Raw genomic sequence first — 26287 nt, forward strand, 5'->3', positions numbered from 1 at the left:
CACTTTGGGGAACACGGTGGGTGTGTCGTGGCATTTCGGAACAGTGCTCAGTGCCTGCACTTGGTGGCACCCACAGTGTGGGCGTGAGACACCCAGGCTGGCGGCAGACGGCCTCCCCCTCTGCCAGCTCCCAGCTGTACCCGCCACAGCCTCTGTGCCCAGCACTGCTGCAGGCCACCCGGGGACAGGCTCGCTGCAGGACGTGGGAGGCGCCCAAAAGATCCTTCCTTCACTCGTTTGACCCAAAATGAAGGCCTTCAAAAGCGAGGCATGTGACCCCACGTGAACTGCACCGATGCCCAAGGCGACAGAGGCCCGGTGAGTGTCAGGGCCCACGCCACCGCAAGAGCCCCACGTTACCTTGGAGTGCGGGCCGAGCGAGCGGATGGCAGGCACAGCGATGAGGGCGAAGCGCTCGTACAGGTACTCGTTGGAGGCGCTGCCCTTCAGGAGGGCGAAGGGGATGAGGTAGAGCTCCCCCTCCAGGACCAGGACCAGCTGCCGGTGGCGGCCCACGGGGCCGCTGGAGTGCATCAGGCCCTGGGGAGCAAACGCGCAGGCTGACCCGGCCACCCGAGGGAGTCACCCTGGGGCCTGGGGCTTCTGTGCGCCTGGCAGGGTGGGAGAAAGTTAGAGGACGGTTTCTGTGCAGGTGGCCTGGGGCACGGTGGAGGTGAGTGCCACCAGCCATGAAGGGGGGTGACCTACAAGGAAGGGCGGACACCAGAAGATCTGGATGTTTCTACAAGAGGCCAGACCACAGGCAAAGGGAGCTTGGGGTGGGAGCCCCGAGACCCGGGTCAGTGGATGACACTGACATAGTGACCAAGGCGGGGGACACCCCCAAGGGGGTGGAGCGTGCTGGGCCCTAAAGGCCTAGCAGGAGGATTCGGAAGGGGAATATGTAGAGCCATGGCAGACAGACAGACAGACAGACACCCACTCATTCTTCTTTACAGACACATCTCTTTCTAAAGTGGCCCCAGCAGAGACTGAGGCTGTGACCCCAGGAAGAAGAGGCAGCAGCCTCGGCCCGCAGAGCAGGCCATCAGGTCACTGTGGGTGTCAGCCAGGGGCCAGTGGCTGGTTCTGTGGCATCTGGACCCTCACATCTGCCCAGGTGGGGCTGACAGGCTGCTGGGGAGAAAATGTGCTGGCCGGCCCAGCTGCCCTGGGCACTTGCTGAGGGTGGCAGAAGCCCTCACTAAGACAGTGACATGTCCCTACCAAACCCACGGCTGTCTCTTTTTAAAAAAAATTCTAAGCTGGGCGCCACTGCCTCACGCCTGTAATCCCAGCTACTCAGGAGGCAGAGATCAGGATCAGGCTGGTGGCTCGAAGACAGCCTGGGCAAATAGTTCGGGAGAACCTACCTAAAAAATATCCGTCACCAAAAAAGGACTGGTGGAGTGGCCCTGAGTTCAAATCCCAGTACCAAAAAAAATTCTAGCTGCACTGAAGGTGGAAATTACAATCACTGGGCCAATTGATTTCTTGCAAATTGCTGCACCGTCCAGGCGGGAGAGGAGGCTGGCTCTGCTCCCTTGGGGCTGTCCTGGCGAGCTGTGGCTCACAGAGGGAGGGGAACAGAGCTGGAGGCACCGGGCCCACGCCTGAGCCAGGCCAGACCCAAAGGTGACCATGGAAGCTGGGCCTCAGTGGCAGAACTGATGGTGCCCTGACCTCAGTGCTGGGGCGGCCACTGTGACAGTGACAACCACTTGCCTGTCAGTGACAAGTGCGCTGCCCGAGATGTGGGGCTTGGATCTACACCTGAGTTGTGTGACAAGATGCACTGCCACCCAGGCCCAAGCCCAGTCACATGTCATCCACGGGCCACTAATAGCCCCGGACAGACACTGCCCATGGTCAAGTTCCCTGTCACAGCAGCTCCAACACGTGTCAGCCAAAGTGACCGAGGGGCACTGGGTGAGGGGGAGGTGGAGCCGGCGGGAACCCGCGTGGCTGGGCGTGGGCCTGGTCAGGCCGCAGAGGGGAGGACAGTTGTGCGTTGCCTCTGGCCCTCCTCCAGCGGCAGTCACCGTGGGGCCCCACTGCTGGAAGTCGCCCTCCCCAGTGTCCTCAGCTTTCCACTTGGCCAACTGAGCAGTGCCCAGCCTGTGCCCGCTGTGCACTGTGGGAGGCCAGGTGACTTAGGATTCAGGCTGGCTTATGTTCATGAGGAACCATTGCTGGTGGCCTGGTGACACTGAGTGGCAGCGCACAGGCGATAAGATGCCAACTCTGGCACCACCCTGCGCCCTTCCAGGCCATCCTGGGCAGGTGGGCTGTCAAATAAGATGGGGGCCAGGCCGTGGAGGGCTCTGGCTGTGGCCACAGGCAGCTTTCTGAGCCGGCAGTGCTGAGGACGTCCTGGGGAGGAGGCCTTGGAAGCAGCCTGTGTCACAGACAAGGACAGCCCAGTGACTCAGAATGGCAATTCATGCCAGGGGATGGGGACGGGAAGATCTGGCAGGATGTGGTGACGAGTGACCCAAGAGGTGAGAAGGGCAGACCTGCACCCCAGCTGGGGAGTCCGGGCAATGTCTCTGAACGTCGTACCCTCTTCACGGGGCCTGGTGGATGGTGCCAAGCCTGGCACACAGTACGGCCCTGCGTCCTGGCCCCGGGGAGGGAGGGGCAGTGCCACAGCTGTGCTCGGCGTGTGGGCCATGAGGAGGTGGTTGGCGGTATGCGAGGGCCGGCTCTGAGCACCCTGGACATCAGCACTGCCCTGTGCTGTGGGGCAGCTGTGACCCAGACTTGGCAGGGAAGAGAGGACGGGACCTCGGCCCGTGCCACATGTGTCACAGACCACAGGGATCCTCACAGGTGTGGCCTCCAGGTGGGCGGGGTTGCATTTGCAGACAATCAACCAACCGACCATCCAACCAGCCCCGTCAAAGACAGACTTTGTGACCCCCAAAGTTACAAGAAGGACAAGACGAGGAGGCCAGTGTCCTAGGCTCTGTCTGCTCCCTTGGGCACAGTTTCACTGTCGACAAGGGACAGCAGCCTGACCGTCAAGTGTGAGTCAGACATGCTGAGTGCTTCCTGTGCACAGGGTGAGGATGGAAGGGGGTGACCCTGTGTCCATGGGGAGGCCACCATGCACAGCGCTGCGAGGCTGCCTGTGTGACCACGGGGAGGTGGCCAGGGCTGTCCCTGTTGAGGGCGGTGGAGGGCACCCTGGTGGCTCCCTGTGGCTGTTGCTCCTTGGCGTCTGCCCTGGGATGGACCACCTCCCTTCAGCACTTCTCAAGTCAACGGCGCTGGGAGCTGAGTTTTGTCAGGAGGGGCTGGACGGGCACTGAGGAGGTGGCCTGCTGTTACCCTGGCAGCTCACACCGGTACCACCCAGCCAGCGGCAAACGTCACTGTGTCGGGTGGGCTGAGCACCCCTCTCCAGATCCGTCCTTGGGCCCACTCCTCGGCCCTGGAGAGCCACACGTGTTCCCCGGGACACGGCAGCTCCTCTCGCTCCTGGGTGATGGCTTCCTGCTTCTTGCCCTGCTCGCCGTCGGGCCATTTCTGCTTGTGGTGACCAGCAGGATGGAGCCATGTCCAGCAGACAGGAAGTGAAGTTGCATTCTGGGTGGAGAAGGGGATGCGGAGGGGCCTTGCCTTGGGCCTGGATCAGGGGGGGGGGTGGTTCTGAGCCCTCGGCAGATGCTCACCTCCCTTCGGGCACAGGGAGCTGTGACAGTACAGGGAGCCTGGCACCCAGTGGTGGTGGCGCCTAAGGGTTCAGTGTGAGTTCATAGGGGATAAAATGGCACCCTGCCGTTTGGACCATGCCCTTCTCCTGGCCTCCCCATTTCCCAGTCCGTTCCCTTCCCACTGGCCTCTGCAGACATCCACGTGGGTGAAAGAGGTACATGGTCTCTGTGACAAACAGCTCCCAGTGTCGGCGCAGGGGCCAGGAGAAATGGTGGTCACACACTTCTGCATCACCACCACACACAGTTGGCTGAGCCAGACGCCCAGGTCCGGTTCTCCCATGCAAGTCCCATGGACCCCCAACTGTCTGTGGGGTGCCGGGTGCTGGCTCACTGCTGTTTTGTTCCATGGCGTCTGCTCTAGAGATGCCATGGTGTCCGGAGGGCCTGAGCTGCCCCCGAAGCTCTGCTGTCAGTCAGGGGGCCGTCTGTGTCCTGGCTTTGGCTTAAGAGCTGGTGCTCCGTGGGCATTGGCAAGGCTGAGGGTCAGCGCCTGGGGAAACGCACACAGCGTCCTGGGCGCTCATGTGGCCTTCTGTCCTACGGCAGCTTGTGGGTCCCCTCCTTTGAATCTGTGTCCTTGGGTGCATGCCACCACGGATGCCTTAATCAGAAGGGAATCGGCAGCGGAAGGGTCTTGGTCCCCACTCCACACTCAGGTCCTTGCCTCCGTTTGCATGGACAGAACTCCCTGGCCACCTTCGAGTCCCCAGTCTGCTGGGAACGGGGTTGGCCTGTGCCCACTGCACTGTCCGGGCCAAGCTGTTCCTTAGGCCCCTTGAATTCACCAGGGCCATCTTACAGAACAAGGTGGTCCCCCGAGCAATTATGGCTACGACCTGGCCAGGGGCAGGCCTTGCTCACAGCCCACCCTTGGCAGAGCCAGGCCCCTGCCACACTCTTGAGTGACAGGCCAGTGTCCAGGAGCTGCAGGACATCAGGCTATAAGGTTCCTCTTCCTGACCCACGTCACTGGCTCTTGCTCCCGGTCCTGGGGCAGAGGAGTGTAAGGTTTTACAACAGGAAATAAAGTAAGGACGGTGGAGATGCAAATGCAAACTCCAGTAGAACCTGGGCCTCTGAGTGACCCCACCAAACCCTTCTCCGTGTTGACCTGGTGGCCACAGAGCACGGCGTGGGACACAGTCCACTGCAGTCTGGGCGGTGCGGGGTGCGGTGAGAGCAGCTGTCCCCAGAGCACCCGTGGCCTTGTCCCCTGCACACTGCTGGAGGGGCTGGCTCAACTCCAAGGCCAGGAAAAGGCCTCTGCTAGCCTGTGGTCTCCACATGCGGGTTGTGGGGACAGGATGGGTCCCATCTGTCCTTTCACGGATGGCGGGGAAGAGCAGGTCAGAGGGGCAGGCCACGGTCCTTCACTGCGACTTGATCTGAAAACTAAGGCTGTGGACACAAACACGCCCCAGTCCCTTTCACACGAACCACTTGCAGCCTTTCCTTGGTGACATTTCCCCCGGGTTTCAGACAGGATCTGACTTAACGGCTGGTGACGGCTCACGTGCAGATGTAACAGGCTGTCCTCGGAGATGGAGGACGCGCTTGCCCGTCCTGACAGCAAAGGACGGCTCTGGGGAAGAGCTGGCGACAGTGCTCCCCTCGAGCCACCTCAAGTCAAAGGCTGCACGAGCCTGCAGTGGTGCAGTGCGCCTGTCCCCGGCACAGGACCGCGGGTGAGGGCCGTTGTTGGAAGACTCTGTGCCCCGGGTGAACAGGGCAGTTGTGCCAGTCTCCGGGTGTTCCCGACACAGTCCTGGACGGACGTTCCATTCTGATTTCTAGGCTCTGTGACCATGCAGATGGCGGTGCCTGGCAGTTGACAGTAGTGTCGTGTCGCCCTCTGGTGGCCTCTGGGGCAGTGGCGTGCTCACAGGAGGAGACTTAAGAGGAGGAGAGGGGACCCTGGTGGTGACAGTCACCCGGGCTGGCCTGCACACCTCCGGGCTAACTGCCCCAGCTCCGGGTTCATGACACTGGGTGCCTGGGACGTGTGAACAAACGCTGTCGGCGGAATCGCTGACGTGGGGGCAGGGGACCCCACTGTTCCAATTTCTCAGAAGCGCGACGGACCGGTTCATTTTCCTGTGAATCTATTTATCTATTTACTGTGCGATGGGGTCTCGCTACATTGCTGGGAACTCCTGGATTCAAGCCACCCTCCTGCCTCCGTGGCGGGTGCTGGGCTCACAGGCCTGTGCCCGGCTACAATGGTGACCTTAGTCAGCCAAAGGTCAGCTCGTGCTCCTGCTGGTGACTAACAAGTTTCCGCTCTTCACCTTATTTGAAGCAGTCAAATCCTTCATCACTTACACATCTGGTTCCCAACAAAGAATGCTTCCAGCTGTCAAGAGCCAGGGACAAGGGCCACCGCCCGCCACCTTCCTCCAGAAAGCCAGCCCCTCGCCTAGCTCCCGTTACGATGGTGACGCACGGTTCTAAACCACTGAAGCCCATGAATTTGCCCATCCTTCCACCTCTGGAGGGACATCTGACTGTCACCAACCTGTCCACATGTTGGTGGACAAGTCCTCGGGGAGGAAGACCCTGAAACCCACTGTGTCCTTCCATGTCCTCGCTCACGGTGGCTTCTCTCCTGGGTGGGATCCGAGCACCTCGGCTTCCTTTTCTGGTTCCCCTCAGAGATCCACTGACACCTGGCTCCAAGTGGAGGCTGTGGTCAATGCCCAGCTGTGGTCCCCATAGCAAGTGCACTAGGCTGGGACCCTGGAGAGCACAGCTGGGCAGGGAGCCCCTCCCTTTGCTTCTAATCTGGGAAGACTTGGGGTTCACCACCATGGTGGCCAAAGCCTTCTGTGCCAAATGCAGTTTGGGGCCAGGTACCGTTCCACAAACGTCCCCAAGTGCTGACTCCACCAGGCCCCGAGGCAGCTGTTGGGGACCCAGAGCTGAGGATGGGCCTTGCCTTCCGGGAGACACAGGGTGAAGGAAGAGCTGGGCTCTGAGCCCAGGCAGAGGTCAGGTGCCCTGAATGATGGCCTGGTGTGAAGAGCCAGGGCGGGAAGGTCGCACGGCCCGAGGCGGGTGGGAGAAGAGGTCAATGGCTTCAGAGCAAAGGCCATGTTTGAGCTGGCCAGATGCCCCAGGCCTGGCCTCCGCTGGTCAATGGCTGGAGAAGGAGGGAGGCGCCGAGGGCCCCTGCCTCGGTGACAGGTCTGCCGGGCTCTGGTTCTCCCGAGAGTTGCACACGAGGGCATCTGAAGGGTTTACCACTCGGGTCACAAAGGTCCCCACCCCGTCCAAGAGTCATGAGTTAAGAAGTGGCCACAGGGGTCTGGGGGGGAGGATGGAAATGGGGGGAGGTGGCCCAAACAATGTATTCTCATGTCAGTAAACATAAAAATGATAAAATAACAAAAAATTGGGGGGACAAAAAAGGCACAAAGGAAAAAAAAAGTGGCTGTAGAGCCTGGGGCAGGGGAACACTGGCCACAGGACACCAGCCAGGCACCGCTGTACTCTGTGGTGGGGGTCAGTGAGGCCCAGGGAGAGACAATCCCACTCTCTCCAGCAAGCACGACTCTGCCTGAGATCATTCGGGCAGATTCTAGAATGGAGGTGGGAGTGGGGCTTCCCTGCTGGCCCGTGTACCTGTCCAGGCCCCGGCCTTTGGGGTGACGCACTGGCCTGTGTGTAGCAGAGCTAGGACTTGAACCTGCCAACTTGAAACTTGGGGCCTCGGCCACCAAATCAAGAACACGTGTCCAGGGCCGATGGAGACACGGGGAAGAAGATGCAGCTTCTTTGTGTCTCCACGGCCACCTGTGTGTGTGAGAGGGACACAGGTGGCCACGGGGGGACGCCGTCCCGGGAGCCACTTACCCCTTCCATGGGCGCGATGAGCAGGTCGTACAGGGCGCGGAGCGGGGGCCTGGCCAGCGAGCTCTGCCTCCTGGGGAGAGAAGGGGTCCCGTCCTTCATGGGCGACACGGGGTTACTGACCAGGCTGGTCATGCTGTGGCAGCTTCTGGGGAGAGGGGACAGAGAGGACTGAGGCCAGGCTCCCCCACCGCTCCCTGGAGCCACTGCAGGGTGAAGCGGGCACACAGTGGCTCGCATGTCTATGGCGTTTTTGTAGAGTCAGATGTCCCCGCGCCCCTCAAAGGGCTTAGTCACATGCAGTGGGGAGAGACGGCGTGCAGGCAGAGGTGGGGGACAGACGAGGAGGACAGCAACAGGTGCCAACAAACTCGGACAGGACAGGTGTGGACGTTCATACAGAGGCACTCCCCACACCAGGACCCCAAGCGTCACAGCCCCGGCACGGGATGAGGACATTTGCTGACTGAGCACTGCTGTCTGCCAGGGACTGTCATGGTCCCTGCGGAGGGCAGGAAGGATGGACAGCAGGGGAACAAGCCCGTGACAACACGGAGACAGCGGGACTGCCAGCGTCCTCACTGACCCTCAGCAGGCCACACTGTCTGTGTGACTGTGGCGGACAGCGGTTTTGACGTGCTTTACAGGACCTAAGTGCAGGGACCGTGACTGATGACACACGGTGGGGCTGCGTGAGAGGCTCTGCCCCCGTGGTGACTCCTGCCCGAGAACAAACCGGAAGGTGCCTTCCACCTGGGCTGGCTGGGACGTGACAGCTGAAGAGAAAGTGCCAAGGACCCTGCTTCCCAGGTGTGGTTCCCACCCTGCCCTCGCCTGTCCCCCCGTGAGCCCCATAGTGTCCCCTTTGACCTAGATTCTAGAGTCACGGCTAGCTGAGCTCTGAGCATCCCTGGCCCCCCACTGCTCCCTGAAAGCAGAGGCGAGCGGCAGGACATGGAGGCCTGGGGAGCCATCTGTCCACCCGCTCCTCAGGAAATGTGTAATTGCAAGTGACGGGGACACCGTGTGGCTTTGCCGGCAGAGCCAGTGAAGCGCAGATGGCCCTGGAGTGACCCTCCACGCTGAGCACGCCACAAAGAGCAGCTCTCCCTGAAGGCGAGATCACCACACTGCTCTCCAGAAGAGATGCTGCAGGATGACACACGGTGTCTGTCACGCACCGTTACCCTCCGTGTGCTCTGGGCAGACAGGGAGCGTGGCCCCCAGAGCCAGGGCCATGGCAGGGTGTGGCCCTGTCCCCCCCACCTCTCCTTTCACACCCTGGTGGTCTGTCTGGACTGTGGGCTTCGAGCTTCCCCGCTGAGACTGAGAAACGCAGCTGGGGACATCAGAGGCCATGTGCCCGGCAATGCGTACCCCTGGCCTTTACTGTGACCGGTGGAGCTCTCCACCCACTTCAAGGCTCGGAACCCAAGCGGCGGTTGCCGGAGAGAGACCCCAGGTATAGGGCGTCTGCCAGGTCCCCTAGGGTGCGAGGAACCCAGGACAGGCCAGCTGCCCAGGGCACCCGGCTGACCCAAAGTACGGCTCCTACATCCCGAATATCAGAGCCGCGCCCCCAGACGTCCGACCCCTGCCAGCCCAGAATGTGGGTCGTGCCCCAGTGACTGGCAGGGCCTCCCTGCCACCAATGGGGCTGCTGACAGGAAGCGCAGGGAAGGGGGACACCAGCCACCAGGTCAGAGAGGAAACCGTGTGTGTGACCTGCCCAGCTCCAGCCCCAGCCTTGGGTAAGTCACTGTCCCCTACCTAGGCCTCCTGCTCTGCCCTGCAGAAATCGAGCCCCAGGCAGGGAGTGAGGCCGGGGGAGGTTGAACTGCAAAGCACGCAGACCAGGAAAGCTGGGGTCCCAGTGAAGGGGCGGAGGGAGCAGGGACCAGGCTGGGGCCCCAGGGCCAGTGGTACCACAAGGGACCCAGTGGCACTCGCCCGGCCCTCCCCCATGGCTGCCCACTGTGTGGCCGGTTCAGGGGGGCAGGGTCTCAGGTCCCTCTGCTGTAGGGCCTACCCAGCTGAGGGCGGCTTCCTGGGACAGTAGCATTTGGTTTGGGCCACAGGAGCTGGGCCACAGGAGCCAGCCCACCACGTGGACAAGGTGAAGGTGTCATTCCACACAAGGACATCCCAGGGAGGACGGGCACAACAGCCACCGTCAGGCCACACACACCCTCGGCAGGCCACCTTCACTTGGGCAGCCAGTCCCATGGCTGTGGCCAGGTTGGGAAACAGGCAGCTGTTGGTGGCCAGAGAGGGACCTACAGTCTCCAGGCTCTGGGTGCGTGAACAGTCCTTGGAGGGGTGGCTACACCCAGTTCACCCACGGGGGCCCTGTGTCCAAGCCCACCACTTGGCCTTGTTTTGCTCTCTCTAGGTCAGTAAGTTCACCGTGACCTCGTACACATGGCTGACCTCCGCCCTCAGGTGCCACACAGAGCACTGGTTTTCAGCTGCCCAACCTGGGCCATCGTGGCCTGGCAGCTCAGAGACCATCCATCGCTGGACAGGTTCTGGGGTGGCCCACCCAGACTGGCCCCCAGAGACACCCCTGTGACCCTGTGACCAGCACTGCTCTTCGGTGGGGGACACGCAGCCCTACAGATGCCCTTTCCAAAGTAAAGAGGCCAGAAACGAGTTGGTGGTTGTGACCATAACTTGCGGTCAAAGAAAATCCACTTTGGACTTCCTCCCTGAGCAGGTGTCTGCTGGTGACCCGGGGCAGTGGCCTTCCCACCTGCGTGTGGCCCAGAGGGGCTGGGGACTCCTGCCTCCAGGCCTCCCTTCCTCCACACTGGTTGCGCTGGCACCTGGCTCTGTCTGGCAGTGGTGATAATGTCCCACTGGAAAGCTGTCTCGAGAGTCCCAGCCCGGGAGCACAGAACGGGAAGCAAAGCAGGAAACCGAGACCAAAAGCAACGAACAGCCCCTGGGCGCCCTCCGCGGTGGCAGGTGTGGGCAGGGCCTCGGGCTGGGGCTGCAGCAGGAGGTGACCAGGACACAGCCTTTCCCTGGCCACACGGGGGCCTATGGCATCAGCAGGTGGGGTGCTGCCTTGGGCACGGCTTGATGCCTGGCATGTAGCCTCTGTGGCAACAGAGCAGCAGGGGTCACCCCAGCCCCGAGCCTGAACGTTCCCAGGGGCTCACCTCAGGCACTCGTGCCACCCATGACCTGTGAGACTGGCAAGGCTGCCCTCTCCTCCATCTCTCCCTTGCTGGTGAAGTGAGGGGGGAGCTAAGGTAACCATAGGTGTCCTCTGGTCTCAGAAAGGACACCCTGGTCCACCCAGGCAGCCCGCAGCCCTCTGCTGAGCCTCCCCTGAGTGCACCACGTGGGACCAGGGAAGTGGGGCGGTCAGGAGGCCACCGCCTGCCCAGGAGAGATGTCTCTGTTGACACAGACTCTGTGGGGAGGCTCAGTGGAGGGCCTTGGATTGCAGCTGGGTGGCAGCGGGTCCCCTCCCCTGCCTGTTTGGAGCAGGGTGTGAGAAGACTTTGCACCCTGATGTCCTCCTTCCAGAACTATCACGAAGGCTCTGCCTCTGTGGCCACGAGATGGGCAGGATCCCAGGGCGGCCATCAAGGCTCTGATGTCAGCAGGTGCTGACAGCCTGGGCAGCTGCTCCTGACCTTGGCTCTGACTCGGAGATGAAAGGACAGGTGCTCCCTGCTGTTAGAGCAGAGTCTCAGAGGGGGACTCCCCTCCTGTGGCAAGGTCACCCTCATCTGCCACAGCAGGTCACCGGCCACAGTGGCCCTGCCCTCACAGTGTCCCTCCTCCACAGGTGAGGGACCGAGATTCAGAGCGGGCAAGAGACCCACACGAGGCCACAGTGGAGGCTTTTCCCAGTGGGTCAGCACTGTAGCCAGGGTGGCAGGCCTGGCAGCTGCTTTGCCCGGGGGCTCCAGCAGGTGGTGCTGGTTCGCTGTCCTCTGACTGTCCCTTTCCTGCTGGCTCTACTCGGCTAAGTGACACAGCCCTGGGTGGAGAACCTTCTCCAGTCCTCCATCCTCACACGCTGTTTATCCATGCACTTGTGAGAAATGCCCATTCACTGCACAGCACAGAGTCTGTGTGGCACTGGGACAGAGGAAGGGTCTGTGTCACGCACAGCGCAGAGCAGGGGTGAGGTGTGGAAGCCGTAGTGGACAGGGCGAGACGCATCGGGGTGCGATTGTCTGACTGCCCCCAAGTCTCCCATCGGGATGAAGAAAGACCTGTGCCTGGGGAGGCTGGGGGACCGCACACGTGCCTGCTGTGGGCGTTGCTCCCTGGCGTCCCCTCCGGCCTGGTTACGGAGGTGACGGTGGTGCAGTCGCAGTGCCCACGCTGGCACGTGTTGCTCACCCTTCGCGACCAATGATGGACAGCTGAAGGGAGCTGAGCCCCGTGTCTGAGTGGCGGGGTGGGTCGGCCCCTCCCTGAGAGCCAGTGGCCTTGGCACCCCTCTCCCGCTGCCCTGCTCTCCAGGGAGGCTCCACGGCAGAAGCCCCCACCGTGGACACAGCGTGGCTTCCGGGTGTGAACCCAGGGACGGCAGGTGGGACTGGACTCGATTGTCCCTCGGGTCGAGGACCGCAGGGATGGCAGGATGGAGGGCCCTGGACTCCCTGTCCTGGAGGGTCAAGGGAACCCCAACAAAGCATGGGGAGCTGGGAAGGAAGCCACTTCTAGAACACACGAGGGCATCTGACGGAGGGAGAAGTGGCTTTGCCTGGGCTCTGCGCCCCTCGGCACCGAGGAGAGGTGACAGGGTCGCGCGGCGCCAGCCCTGGAGAGTTGGGGACACTTGTCTCTGCCCTGCTGAGCTCCTGTCTCACAGGGACCAAGCACTGTGCCTGTGTCCCCATGTCCCACAGCTGCTATGCAGGCTGCAGAGCACAGGTCTCCATGCACATCTTCCCCGTTCCCCTGACCTCCTGCTGCTCAATGTCCCGCCTGGTATAGGTGACCAGGCTCTGCTCCGTCTGGCTGGCCAGGCACAGGGCCAGACACGCTGGCCCCAGGTCACATCACCTTTACTACACCCAGAAGGGCCAGAGAGAAAGCAAGTGACCAATATGGGGGCACCTTCTAGGGCCAGTGTGGGCTGCGGACACCACATAGCCTCCTGAGCCAGCCAGGCCTCCAGGGATGGAGGCTGCCACGCAGCAGGAGGCCTGCAGTGGGGTCAGTTCTCAGGGGGCCTAAGGCCAGGCTGTGTGACATGGGGCACACCCTCATCCCCAGGACCACAGACCCCGTGAGGACACCAGTTCTAAGGGACAGCAGCCCAGGTCGGGGTGAGCAGGGCGGGAGGACAGAGCCATGTTGTCCCCCCTGGTGAGGGTCGGGGGTGGCGGCTTCTTTCCTGCTCAGCCCGCTCCCCTTCCCAGGATGTCTGTAGGTCAGGCACTTTCTCTCCCCTGGGTCTGTAGCTGCAGTGGCCACGTGTGGGCCTCACCGGGGACACCCGGGGGACAGCCAGGGGCAGACAGTGAATTGTAGGTGCAGCTCCTGCTGTCCTGGGACCCCACTGCCTGGAGAACCATTTGGTTCCTTCCTCTGTCCCTTCAGCCCTGACAGACTGGATGCTCCACCACCCTCTGGACTCCGAACCACTGTCTCCTGAGGGATGGGAGCAGCCTGAGGTTGAAGCTGGGTTTTATGGCACTGGTGGAAGAATTAGCAGGGAAACCCATTAAATTCGAGATGCCTCCATGAGATTAAAAAAAAGGACTGTGATACCATCCAGTGGTGACTTCCAGGAACCTCACGGAAGGCTCCTTCTCTGGGAGACAGGAACTGTCGTGCTGCCTGCTCCCGCCTTGGGCTGCGCCAGCTCAGGCAGTGCCCTGCTCTCCCGCTGAGCCCAGGAAAGCGGCGTACACTTCTCTCCTTCTTAGTGGCTTTTCCTGGACACCTTGGGGTCACTGCCTAGGCATGGCACACACCTCCACCCACAGGGCTCACTGCTGCCTGCCCCTCTCTCCATCCTTCCTTATATTCTTTTTCCTTCTGTCCCTCTGTCTCTCCTTGCTCTTCTCCATTGTTGGCAAGCCAGTGCCTACTGCCCGCACCTTGGGGCGGCACAGAGAAATCAGACGCAAGCCAGAGGTGAGAGACATGGACCCACAGGACAAGCCAAGGGCAGGGAAAGAGTTGCTGGGGAACTTCAGAGAAGAGAAACTGCTCCTAGGCAGGGTGACTGGGATGGCCCTGTGACAGGTGCTGTTTGAAATGGCCCCTCAGGGAAAAGCCCTCTTTGGCCATGTCCAGGTGCCCAGATAAAGGCCCTGAGGTAGGGAACGGCAGGTCCAGGACTCCTTTGGGTTAGGGCAGAGAGGACAGGGAGAATGGACGGGCAGTGGAGGATGGCTGGGAGGGACAGTGAGGGTCTCCACTGAGAGCCCCCACTGCGCTCAGAGCGGGAGAGGATGGAGTCATCCCCAGCAGGGGGCAAACCCCACATCTGCTGCCTGTGAGCTGAGAGGCCGGCTGAGTGCCAGGCACCTTAACTTCTGCAAACAGTGAGTCCTGACGGAACAGGGGAGGCAGTGGGGACAGACGGAGGGGGGACCAGAAACTGCAGGGTACAGCTGGCAAGTCAAGCAGTGGATGTGTTTGGGGTGGGATCGTGGTGTGGCGTTCGGAGAGCCACAGGCCTGGGGCTGGCACTCGGGTCCCTTAGAAACCATGCTGGGAGCCTAGCTGCAGCCTTAGGTCAGGGCCTTCTCTGGGTGCCGTTATCCTCAGACTGGGGTCTGGAAGGTCTAGGTGGCCAGGACATCGGGGAGGAGTCACCCTGTCCCCTCCCTCTGCAGGCAGCTCAGTCCATGTGGCATAGCAATGAGCACTGTGCACAAACTCCGCCTTGTGTATCTATCACTGAGGTCATCTTGTGACATCTGTATGCTTGGGTAAACTCTCACATCAGCTTTGGCCATAGCCAGGGGCCGTAGCTCACACCTGTAATCTTAACCACTGAAGAGGCAGAGATCAGGATGAATGTGGATTGAGGATAGCTGGACCAAAAAGTTAGTGAGACCCCATCTCAACCAATAAAAAGCTGGGTGTGGTGGCGGTGGGCGCCTGTCATCCCAGCTATTCGGGAAGTATAAACAGGAGGATCACGGCCCAGGCTGGCCTGGCATAAATCAAGACCCTATCCAAACAATAAGTAAACCAAAAGGCAAAAAGGGCTGGGGATGTGACTCAGGTTGTAAAGCAAGCGCCCGGCAAAGTTCACGCCCTGAGTTCAATCCTAGTAAAGTCATTTCTGGAACAAGAAAGTATCCAAAAACATGGTAAAGAAAATTGTGTCGCACATTAAATGATGCCTTAAGAAATACTGGCAAGCTTGCTACAGAGGGCAACCGGTAGGGACTGCTTTTGTGTTTTCAATAAACTTGTCACCACTCCATGGACCTGCTTTTTTAAAGCGACTTCAGAGAGCTATTTCCTAAGTTCCACCTGTACCCTGCTTGCATCTGATCTGCCTGGAGAGGAGGAACTGAGGCAGAGTCGGGTGGTGGGAGCCCCCTCAGGACGGGTGGGGAGGCCTGGGGGCTGCTACAGGACAGGGGCCACTGCTGGGGTCAGGTCATTGGATCCAACAGTTGCTGCTGATGGGAAGGAAGGCTCCTGCCCAGAATAGATACAGGGAGGTGACACAGGCAGGGCTGGTCCTGTCCTGTCGGGCCAGGGGCCGCCAACAGAGAGCAAGGTGGGATGCAAGCCAGAAAGTGCGAGAGGTCGGGGCTGGGCCAGGGCTGCAGAGTGAGGTCTGTTGCTACCTGGTGGCGGGAGAGAGGTGGTAAGGGAAGAAGTCCGGCTTTGGGTAGACAGCCATCTTCTGGAACCGTGAGCGGCTGCCCTGCCCCCGCCCCCCACCTTGGGGCCGGCCGGAGAGAGGGAGGGCTCGGCGCACTGCAGGTGCCATGTTTCCTCATTACGATCCTGGGGCCCGACACCATGCAATCAGCAGCCACCACCACCCCGATTTTCCAGATTACAGAAACCAAAAGGTCTGAGGTAGAGCCAGGTTTCAAATCCAGGTCTGCTGGGTGTCAGGGTCCCAGATTTCTCCACTGCTCCAGCCTCATACTGAGGAAAGCTGTGTTCGCAGAGCCCACGGGACATGCTGTCCCCATCCTTCCTGTCCACGCTGGACCCTGAGTCCAGGACAGGAGTCAGCGCGGGCTCCGCCCCAGATTTCGCCTGCAGAAGCCGGCGTGGCCTCAGGAAGTCGGCTGGGGGGCCGGGAGAGTAAGCAGCGACCTCTCCTGGGTCTCCCACCCGAGCCACACGAGGGTCACCACACTGACCTGTCCTGCTGTGAAGCAGAGGCCCTGGTGAGCGAGGGGGGCCACTGGAGCATCACGCTCCCTTCTGCAGCTGCTGCAGAGGGCACCTGGCAACAATCTGCGCTGGACCCAGGCCCCGCCCTGCAGCAGGAGCCCCACCCCTCGTTAGCCACGCCCACCCCGAGCCGCGCCTCACCCACAAAGCCACGCCCACCCCGAGCCACGCCCCAGTCCAGAGCCCTCTCACCCCTTGAGTCCCACCCCTCCTTAGCCCCGCCCACACGAGCCCCGCCCTACTCCAGAGCCCCCTCCAGCTGGGAGCCCAGCCCCACTCCAGAGCTCCGCCCACCCCAGAACTCCGCCCACCCCTATGCGCTGCCCACAGCTGGGAGCCCCGCCCCACCTTAGCCCCGCCCCGCCCCGCCTTAGCCCCGCCCCCCACACCTGTTGAAGAGGTTGTTGCGGCGCACCATCCGCAGGAAGCCCGTGGGGTCAGTCACGGAGTTGAGCTTGTTGTTCATCTCTTCAAACTGCTGGTCCATGATGTCCCCCGCCTCGCTCTCCGTCTCGCTGCTGGCACAGGCCCTGTGGGGAAAGGCAGGAACGCCATTAGAGACAGCCGCACTGGGCCGGGGTCCGCCGAGGTCCCTGCCCTCTGTCCCCCTCCTTCCCCGCCCCCAACTGTGTCCTCCATGGCCAGGCGGTGGGGACAAGGGTGGCTCCCAGGGTGGCACGTGTCCGGCACCTGTGTGCCCTGACAGTCGGTCAGTGGCTTGTGGATGAGACAGAGCCTTGGGCTGAGCAGAAGGAAGCCACCCTCCCCGTGGGTCACCTCGCCTGTCCACTGAGGGCCTGGAGTCCGGGACCCTTTCTGTCTTCAACTCATGTGCCAGGGCCAGGTTTGAGGGCAGGAAACCGATCCCAGGGCTCCCAAGGTACCAGGAAGGCTCTGGGTCCCTCCGCTGGCCTTGTGCATCCAGGCCCAGGCTTGAAGTGCTCCCTTGGGAGCCCAGGACCTTCTGCAGAGCCTCTGTAAGTAAGCGTTCGTGTCCAGGGACCCATTCATCATCTCAGAGTGACCGGCCTTGTCACTGTGCTCTGGAGGGGAGAGGCACAGCTGGGCGGATGGGCTCCATGCTGCTGTCTGTGCTGAGGCCGGGCTTAATGGGGGTCCTGATTTCTCCACCCCTCACAGCACAGCAGCCACGGGAGAGCAAACAGGCGGTGTCACCCACCCATAAGGGACTCCCTCTCCCGTGTACAAAACAGGCCTCGTCTATGTGGCAGGGTCCCAGGAGTGCTGCCACTTATCCTCACGTCCCATCCCCTCTTCCCTGGGGGTGGCACGTCACACCTACAATAGCCACCATGGCTCCCATTCACTTCACCTCTGCTCAAGTGAATATACCAAGCAGGACATGGGGCCGGGTACGCCAGCAGGACTGCAAATTCCCGGGCTCTCTCCACCTGTCCTCTGTGCTCCCGTCTACGATTAACAATTAAAAAAAGCCATCCCTGCTCCAATACTGAGTTGTTTCCTGTCCCTGCTTTGCTACTGACTGATAAATATGTCTTCCAATTAAAAAAGAAAATAAATCCCCTATTACCAATTCCCAAGAGGTCTGAGAAAAGCAAGTAAACCTCCGGTACTTCTCGATCGCTGATCAGCCCTCAATAGCATTCGTTGGGAGCCGGCCATGCTGGTGACCCAGCAGTGTCTCAAAAAAAAGAAAAGAAATTAATTATACAGCCCGCGTATGCCAGGTCTTTAGCTGAGGCTGGGATGGCTTCACGTGAGGACGGACTCAGAGAAGGCGCTCTGTCGATCCGTGCAACACCGGAGAGTTTCCTAGTCATGAGTGTCTCCACGTGGAGACTGGATGAACAGGGGAGCGAGTGAGAGGAAGCGAGAACAGTCCCGAGAACCAGTGTGTGTGCAGGATGAGCCCCAGCACTCACACTCAGGCCTGATTTTGGTGGCCTGACATGAAACAGAAGGGGGGCAGTTGAGAACCTGGCTTTGCCAATAGCACCAGTTGTCCTGGCCAGCAGGGGTGGACCAGAGGGCCTCAGGGCCAGCCAGGTGGCCAGTAGATGGCGTGGAATGGCACCGGCCCAGTGCCCAGCACTGGTGACCTGACATCAAGACGTGCCTCAATTTTGCCTCCACTCTGTCTGCATCCTGGCTTGTCACCAGCTCTGGGTCCTGGGCCCCGCCTACTTCCTTGCCTCTAGAATTGACCACCACTCCATTTCCCCTTCCTTAGGGGCTCTCTAGGCCTGAGGATTCCAGCTGGGGCTTCCCTCCCCAGCTTTCTCTACTTCTGGACCTTGAGGGAGGTGAGGGGTCCCTAGCTCCAGCCCCGGCATGTCACCTGCCCATCGGCCAGGCCTGGACCCCGCCCCAGACTTCTACCAGGGGTTGGTAGAGGGCTGAGCCTAAGTGAAGACGCAAGTGGGCGTCCTATGAGGGCCTGGAGGGGAGCCGGAGAGGACAGCGGTGCAGAGGCCACCCATGAGAAGCCCCAGCCACCTGCTCTGGGGACTCCAACCAGTGCCGGCATCAGAGGCCAGCCCCAAGGTGTGGCTGTCCCCAGAGAGGAGAATGGCCATGAATCATGGGCTGGGAGCTGAGCCAGAGCTTGTCCTAGGGGATGGCTTGGCAGGAGACTCTGGGGACGATTTTCATTTGCGAGCATGGCCTGCTGATCCCTGTCATCCTCTGACATGTGGCCGGGGCTCTGTGCAGACACCTGTTATTCCTGTCTCAGCAGCCTTCACTAACTCGTTCCTTCAGCATCCCTCACCCTCATCTGGAAGCTGCTGTCACCCTGATAACCAGTTACTTGCGGGAGCCCAGCCATCGCAGCCCTGATGCCAGAAAAGACAGACAGAAAGAAGCCTGTCTTCAGCTTCCTGTGAGAGGGGCAGGGGAGGCAGGCTCCACTCCACCAGCCCCACGCGGGTGGAAGTGACCCAAGGTGGCCAAGGGCCTCCTTTTGGAGCGAGAGTGAGGTACTTCAGCGACACGGCACGTGAGAACTCGGGGCCTCAATCTGAGAGGCCGGACAGACTGTGCTAGCACCCTGGAGTGTGGAAAGAATCCATTTTGTCCAGAAGCCACCCTAGCAAGAGTGTCAGAAACTTCAGATGTGACGCTAGGGGACTCCAAGTTCTTGAGACCTTTGAAATGAGCGCATGAGTTACTCACCATTGCCCTGGTTTTTTCCCTTGCGGGGGAAAAGCATCCCGGACAGAGGAATGGTGGCTGTGAGCTAGCGTGGGGAGAAGGTGGTGGTGTGTAGGCGCCTGAGCCTAAGGATTCACCTGTAGGAAATGTCTCTGTCACGCAGGGTCACAGGCTGCAAGAGCCACATTTATGGCGAGCAGCCCTCTTTCCCTCACTGCTGCAGGATGAGAGGTGGACCCTGCTCTCAGCTCACCCGGTCAGTCCTTTCCCCCATCGTGACCACTGTGATTCTGGGAAAGCAGACTGTGGCTTCCTGAGGCCAGTTGTGCAGGCTTGAGGTGACACAGGAGCCACAAGGGTCACCATTTCCTGATCCGGGCCTAAGAGGAGAAAGTCCTTTGCACTCGACTGCAAACCACAGCTGTCCAAGGGCAGTGGCCTCGCAGGGCTCTGTGGGTGCTCAGTTCCAGCTTGCACTGGAGTTCCTGGAGTCCCTGCAGCCAGTGTGGACTCACAAACCTTTTGAGAGGGTGGGGAGGGGGCTGAGCAGTGTCCTCAGAGACCCTGGGGCCTTGCTGCAGTGAGCCGGAGGCCATGGACACACACGGGAGAGAGGACCACTGGGTAGAAAGCGTGTGAGTGACCGAGCAGGCAGGGACCCCAGGAAGGCTGCTCCCCTACGGTGAGGACACTCACACCAGCATCCAGATCCATGGCAGGAGGGAAGGTGGCACAGCGAGTGTAGACCTGGAGGTCAAACCTGCTGGTACGAACCACGCCAGCTGGACCCTCAGCACTCTCTATTGACACCATGCTGTCACAGTTGCTTCTCAGAAATCACTGTCACACGTTCACTGTCTCGCTGGAGACGCTTCCCTTTGGATGCAACTAGATTTAATTCCTGTGTGTCATTCCAGAAATTGCCTTTCTCTGTCTTCACTCAAGGTTGTAATTCCCACCATCATCTCACAGTCGCTGTTTCAAGGACAAACCTGTTGTCTGAAGGAAAATGATTGCTCTTACACACATCGCAGTGATCAATAAAATCTGATTTGTGCTCTGATTGCTAAACTCGTTAGAAAATAAATAAAAATCCTCTTCCAAGATGCTTAAGAAAATCATTTGATTAAAAAAAAAATGCACTGCTGGCCTCTGGGATCTGGAGCAGCACTCGTGTGGTTTTAACTGCAAAGGGTTTTGTGGCACCCAGCTGGTCTCGTGGCCCGGAACGACCCGGTCTATACTTAAGTGTCAGAAGAAGAACCCGGGGCGTCTTCAGCTTCTCTGCTGGGAAATCACAGGTGATCACGCGAATGAGAAAGCTTGCCTTCCGCTGGCTGGCTCGCCCTCCCACCCTTGCTGAGTACAGGAAGCTAGACTTGACGGAAGGCCACTTGGTGCCGTATGTCTGAAGCTGTGGCTGGGACAGTGTGGCCAATGGAGCGCTCCCCTGAAGAGGTGGCTCTGTCACGGATTTGGTTCAGTCACATCAACAAAGCCCAGTTCCACCTGCGTGAATGCCGTGTCACGGGAGAAAGAGCAAGAACCTGGGGGAAGAGGAGCCCCATTTCTTCTGAGTAGTTCAGGACTTAGGGCAAGCAGAGTGCCCTTCCTTACAGGTGAGCAAGGACAGTTACCGAGGATGGAGGACGGTGTGTGTGCAGCATCTAGTGTGGAGCCTGGCACCTGGCTTGAAGCCTGGCATCCAAACCTAGACCACCTGACATCTGTCTGGCTTCTAGATCCCCTGCTCCATCAGCCCGGCTCTGTGGACAGCACAAGTACACATGGCCCTCTCCTCCACCAGGACTCCCCACCCCGCCAACCCCAGCCGGTCTACACACGTGGAAATCACGCTTCTCCCTCAAGACCAGCTCAGTGCTGTCCCCTCGGGACTTCCCCTGACCCGAACACCTGTCCCTTCTCTGTGCGACCTCAGCACCTCGCAGGTGCTCACCTTCTAACCGGAGCCAAGGAGCCTTGCTGGGTGGCCAGGCGTGGAGTGGAGCCCCACGTCACAAGGCTGGCACAGGGCCTGGGCTCTGGCCTCAGATGCCTGAGGGTCACCCTGACCTCATCACCCAGGCCTGGGACACTTGCACAGCACCAGCACTGTGCGATCAACAGCCATGAAACCCCCACCGCACAGGCCCAGCCTCAGCACCTCCCAGGAGAAACAAAGTGTTCCTCTTCATGCAAACGGTGTTTCCCAGCCCTTGTCCACTGTCTCTCCGTTTCCTTCCTGGAACTGTGAGCTGACCAGAGAAGGGGGAGCTGTCGTAGAAAGCAGATGGGCTTAGTTTTTAGCAGGCTGGTTTGCTCGGGCTTCATGTCCCTTGGACGCTGGTCCCAAATCTGCACTTGGCTTCACCCCGGGGCGTGAGTGTCACCTGCGCTGGGGGGGTGGAAGTGAGGGTAGGTGGGTGTAAGGCACGCAGGCAGGTTGGTAGCCCTGAGCTCAGTACCCATTTGGCCCCACATCCAGGAGCGGTGGAGTTGAGGCCTGTTACTAACAGCTGAAGTCCACAGGGACTGCCAGGCCCACCAGTAATCTCTGAAGTGACACCAAGAGGAACATCTTCTCATCCTGGTAAAAGGACCCAAAGAGGCACCTGGAGGAGTCAGGATCTAGTCCGAGGCTCCACTGGAAGTGAGCGGCACACTGGGCTGGGCACCGGGTGAGCTTGACTCTAAGCCTGGGTCTCCTCGCGCCACCCTCGGGCCCCGGGTACTGACCCAGGGTCACATTTTCTGAGGGCAATTAGAGGAGGTCGGGGAGCCCCAAGGTCACCCACGTCTGTGAGCAGCACTGGTTCCTGAATAGCATGCAAGCGTTTCCACTCACTTGGTGCTGTGTCTGGGGCACAGTCAGCACTGACCACGACCCAAAGACCCTTGCGAGGTCCGTTTCCCTGACAGCAGGGCCTCTGGAGGACAGGTGCAGACATGGCCTTGGCCTGCTACTTAGGAGGGGGTGGGCGTGGCTCTCACCAGCTGCACTGACGCAGGCTATGTTAAAAAGCTGGGTGACCCTTTTAACAAGTGGAAGAGGGACGAGGGTGGAGGACCTGGGAACCTTACAGCGGAGCTGACTGTGGTCCCACAGCTCGGGCCCCAAGAGTGCCGGGACACGCTCCCCCGGGGACACAGCAGAGACCAGTCTGTGTACTCTGATGACAGTTATCCCTAGTGGGGGAACTGGAGGGGTCACATAGCTTTATTTACGATCCCTTAAGTCTAGGCAAACTGCACACACTCCAGTTTCTGTATGAATAATGTCACCCAACCGAGTCTGTTTGGTCTGGACAAAAAGAGACCTCTTAAGAAAGAGAGTCGAGAGGCCCAAGTGCCTCACCCAAGTGGGGTGGGTAGGCACCTTTCACGGAGGATTTAGTCCCTACAAGTGAGGGGTGACTTCTGAGTCACCCCCATTTCCTAGATCTCCCTGAGACGGGTTTCAAGTGGGAAAGAAGACCCAGAGGGAGAGCGGGGCGCCTTCCTGTAGCTCCAGGACCGACGGCACCAAGCCGTGGCGGGTCTCACAGGTGTCGGGATGGTTTTCTCTGAGCACACACCTGGTCTAAACGGAGCCGTGCGTGGCTGCGTGCAGGGCTGGCGTCCCGAGAAACCCTGGGGTGTGTAGGATTGGCCTTTGTTACCGGTTCCACCTCTGGGGCAGAACCTGCCCTTCTGCCTCCCTCTCCCTCTCCCTCAGCTCTCAGCAGAGCACATTTTCTCCTCGCTCTAATTGGGGGCTTCTGAAAGGATCTCTTTCCCGTCCCTTCCCTCCCCCAGATGCCAGAGACCCAGCCCTGTGCAGAACGCTGCTGGCTGGCATCCGTCTTGTCTTTCTCTGCCACATTAACCCGGCAGGGGGTTTAACAGCCTGAGATTTTGAAAAGCTGTTGTCAAGTCGTGAAAGCCCCCAAATGCAACTTAAATGGTTATTAGCCAGTGGGAAATGTCCCCTGTATTCTAATACTTCCATTTAAATAGCAATAATAAAGAAAATGGTAACAACGAGGGCAAACGCCGTGCCTTCCCAGCCACAATTATACCCTGTCCCCCACCCCACGCCATGGGACTTGGGGTCCTGGGTGTGCCAGGGCTTGGCTTTGGGGCTCGGTGGGTTTTGCAGTGGCCAGCAGGGGACGCCCAAGTCACCCAGCGTCGTGGTCCTTTACACAACCCAAGGCACAGACAAAAGAGCCCAGGGGTTCCTGGCTCTATTAAAAGCCTCAGCCCGCATGTTTGCTCGATGCAGAGGTGCAGAATTAATCGCAAATGAGATGGAATTCGTATTCCTGGCTCTCTGGGGGGTTTTTATAATTCGTAAATATTTGTGGAGCCTTTGATAGGGCTGATCACGTCGAGGTGTCAAACAGAACAGCTTTTGCAGGAGGCACAAAAAAAAAAGAACCCACGATGCTTGCGGTGGGAGAGTGAGGGAGATGACAGACAGCGGTGGCCTTTCCTCAAATGGTGGCTATCCTCACGATAGTCCATCGAGGTAGATATCGGGGCGATCTCTGTTCAGAGATTTTTGTTAAAAGCCCCCAAAAAGCTTTGTGTGACAGTCACTTGTCCTGAGAGCCCGGCCAGGAAGGGAAGGAAGAGCCCACATTTAAAGTAGGCAATTACAGCTCACCCTTCCCCGCTCCCCGGTGTCCCCTGCAGCCGAATGGACAGATGGACAACATCTATGCAGTCCTTGTGCCCAGGATTCCCTAAAGGAAATGCCGACACAGGAAAAAAGACTGGCTGTCCCCAAGAATAACTAATGAAGTAGAAATTGTGTAGGCAATACAAAACAACAAGCCTGACTTGGCTATGTGGCTTCTCAAATGACATCCCGAGTGCTTTCATTTCCTATGTGCACTCGATACTTTATAAAATGTCTACAGAAGCGAAAATTACTGCAAATATGTCTGACGTCTTAATTGCTCAACCACAATGGGGTCAGTCGACAAGAGGCGGCCCCTGCCCTGTGGCTTCACCCTTCTCTTCCTGGGGAGGAGGGCGTGATGAAGTCTCCCGACACAGCAGGTTTCTATGGTTACCGAGATGTAAATACGTCATATGTCCTGTGCGTCGTGTGTCGCGGACCCCTGGGGGGGTCAGTGCACGTGCAATGGCTCGCCACAGTCAGCTAAATATTTGCTTCTGTGCTCACGACAGGGCTGGCGCTGGGGAGGCCGCCACACAGCCCGGCACGGTGGCCACACAGCAATGCAAGGAGCAAAATGGCCTCTGTTCTGTCAGCCCGAAAACCAGTCCTCAGCGAGCCCTGGGAGGCTCGGGCTGTGCCCCCCCTCTTTCTGGACACAGGTGACCCGTCCCCCCCAACACACCCAGGGTCCCTGCAGTGGGTCCACATGGGTCCGTATTGTTCTGCTCCGTTTTCCATAGCTGACAGTGGCTGCTGGCTTCTACTGAAGACAGGACAGGGTTGGGGACCTCCACGTCCAGAAGTGACAAATTGTGGTAAGTCCATCATTACAACTCGGATTGGAAAATTCAGATTCAAAGAGCGGTGGGTAATGGCAGCTTAGGTTTCTGCAGTTATTTTTATTGCGTAAATGGTGAAGCAATGTTAAGTTGCTGTCTGTTCTGGATGAAGCCACCTGGCCTTGACTGCCCACAACCCAGGGAAGGCAGGAAAGTAGTTATGGGTCAACTGCATTCTCCTCTCTCTCCCTCTCTCTCTCTCTCTCTCTCTCCCCCTCTCTCTCTCTCTCTCTGAAACACAGTCTCACTATGCAGTCCATGCTGGCCTCAAATTCACAATCCTCCAGCCTCAGCCTCCCAAATGCTGGGATTACAGGTGTGCACTGCTATGTTCTGCCCCCTCTTTTTAACGATTTGAGAAAAGAAAACGAAGCCCAGGCAGCCAATTCCCAGGAAAGAGAGAAGCAAACTGCTCTGGAAAGATGGCCTTAGCTGGCCGCGGCTTCCTTCAGGACAAAGGCGGTGGCTGCTGCAGGACCTTTTTCTCTTTGGGGTTTTAAAGAGCCTGTTAAGATGGCCTGGGTTAGGGAAGGAGCACAGGGAACACTTGAAATGGACGAGGCGGGCAGTGGAACCCCATGGTCCCGTGTGCAGGAATCATTTGCCAAGATGAGGTCTCCTGATGAACAGCTGGACTGACTGGAAGACAAGCAGATAGCAGGGTGAGGCTGTGCCGGGGTCCCTTCTGGGTTTGGGGACGCCCCAGCTGGCCGCTTTGTGTGCCACAGGCACGATGCAAACCCAACATTTCCGGGCTGCAGTGCTGGGCGCCACGTGTCATTTGGATTCCATTTTAAAGTCATCATTTCAGCCATGTTTCTGACCCAGATAAGAGAATAAGGAGGTCAGGACCAAATGAGGAATGTGACAAGGCTGTGGTGAGGGACACAGCAGAGAGCTGGTGACGGCCTCCAACCTGCCCTCTTGTCCCTTTTCACCAGCACCCGCGGGCCCCTCCAGCCCCTTGATCCCCCTGGAATGTCCCCTCCCCACACGACCCACGCCTCGCCCCACTGCCAAGTGCTTCCTGCACACCTCCTCCAGGAGGCCGGCCCTGGAATGGCTTAGGTGGTCGAGAGTCTGCCTGGCAAGTGCGAGGCCCTGAGTTCAAATCCCACTGCTGCCAAAAAAAAAAGTCACAGGTCTGGCTTCCATTCCAGACCTTCACGGCTCTTCCTGGCGGGTTTTCGCCCCCACCTTCTGATTGTCCCGTCACGGTCACACGAGGCTGTCCCAGGACTGCGTGGGCAGTCCTCCAGTGGACATGGTCTCCTCTCAGCGTCGTCCACACTGTCCTTGGTGACGACAGAGGGTGGTGTGGTGCTGCTGAGGATCTCGCCGCTGAACACGAGAGACGGTGTGTGGGTCACTCCGGCTGTGACACGCCCAGGGTGGGGACACAGTTTGGGGGATTGTGAACAGAACGTGCTTTTTGTGAACCTAGATTTTGGGCTCTCTTGGGTTAAACTCCCGGAGTGAAATGGCTGGCGCCCTGGGCTGGCATGCATAGGTTCACAGCATCCCACAGAAGGCCTTCCGGGGTCACTCTAATAACGCCTGGACCTCTGGATCTTGTATGACTCACCGACATTTGCGCCGTCAGATTTTAATTTTTTTTTTTAAACCTCTTCTCATGGTTTATTTGCATTTCTTAAGTGATTAATGATGGTAAATATTTTCTGACACATTTGTCACCATAACTTTTCCAAAACTCT

At 59.3% G+C, this 26287-nt stretch overlaps 1 protein-coding gene across 1 annotated transcript in view; it reads right to left on the bottom strand.

Moving 5' to 3' along the window:
- Ttc28 (tetratricopeptide repeat domain 28) overlaps positions 1 to 26287 on the bottom strand; it is a 444103-nt gene that overhangs the window by 14566 nt on the left and 403250 nt on the right. Inside the window, 3 exon segments of the mRNA XM_074060812.1 lie at positions 361 to 540; positions 7575 to 7719; positions 16319 to 16459. Of these exon segments, the coding sequence (XP_073916913.1) occupies positions 361 to 540; positions 7575 to 7719; positions 16319 to 16459 (466 nt within the window).

This window comes from Castor canadensis, chromosome 18, assembly GCF_047511655.1.
Source record: "Castor canadensis chromosome 18, mCasCan1.hap1v2, whole genome shotgun sequence".
NCBI lineage: Eukaryota > Metazoa > Chordata > Mammalia > Rodentia > Castoridae > Castor > Castor canadensis.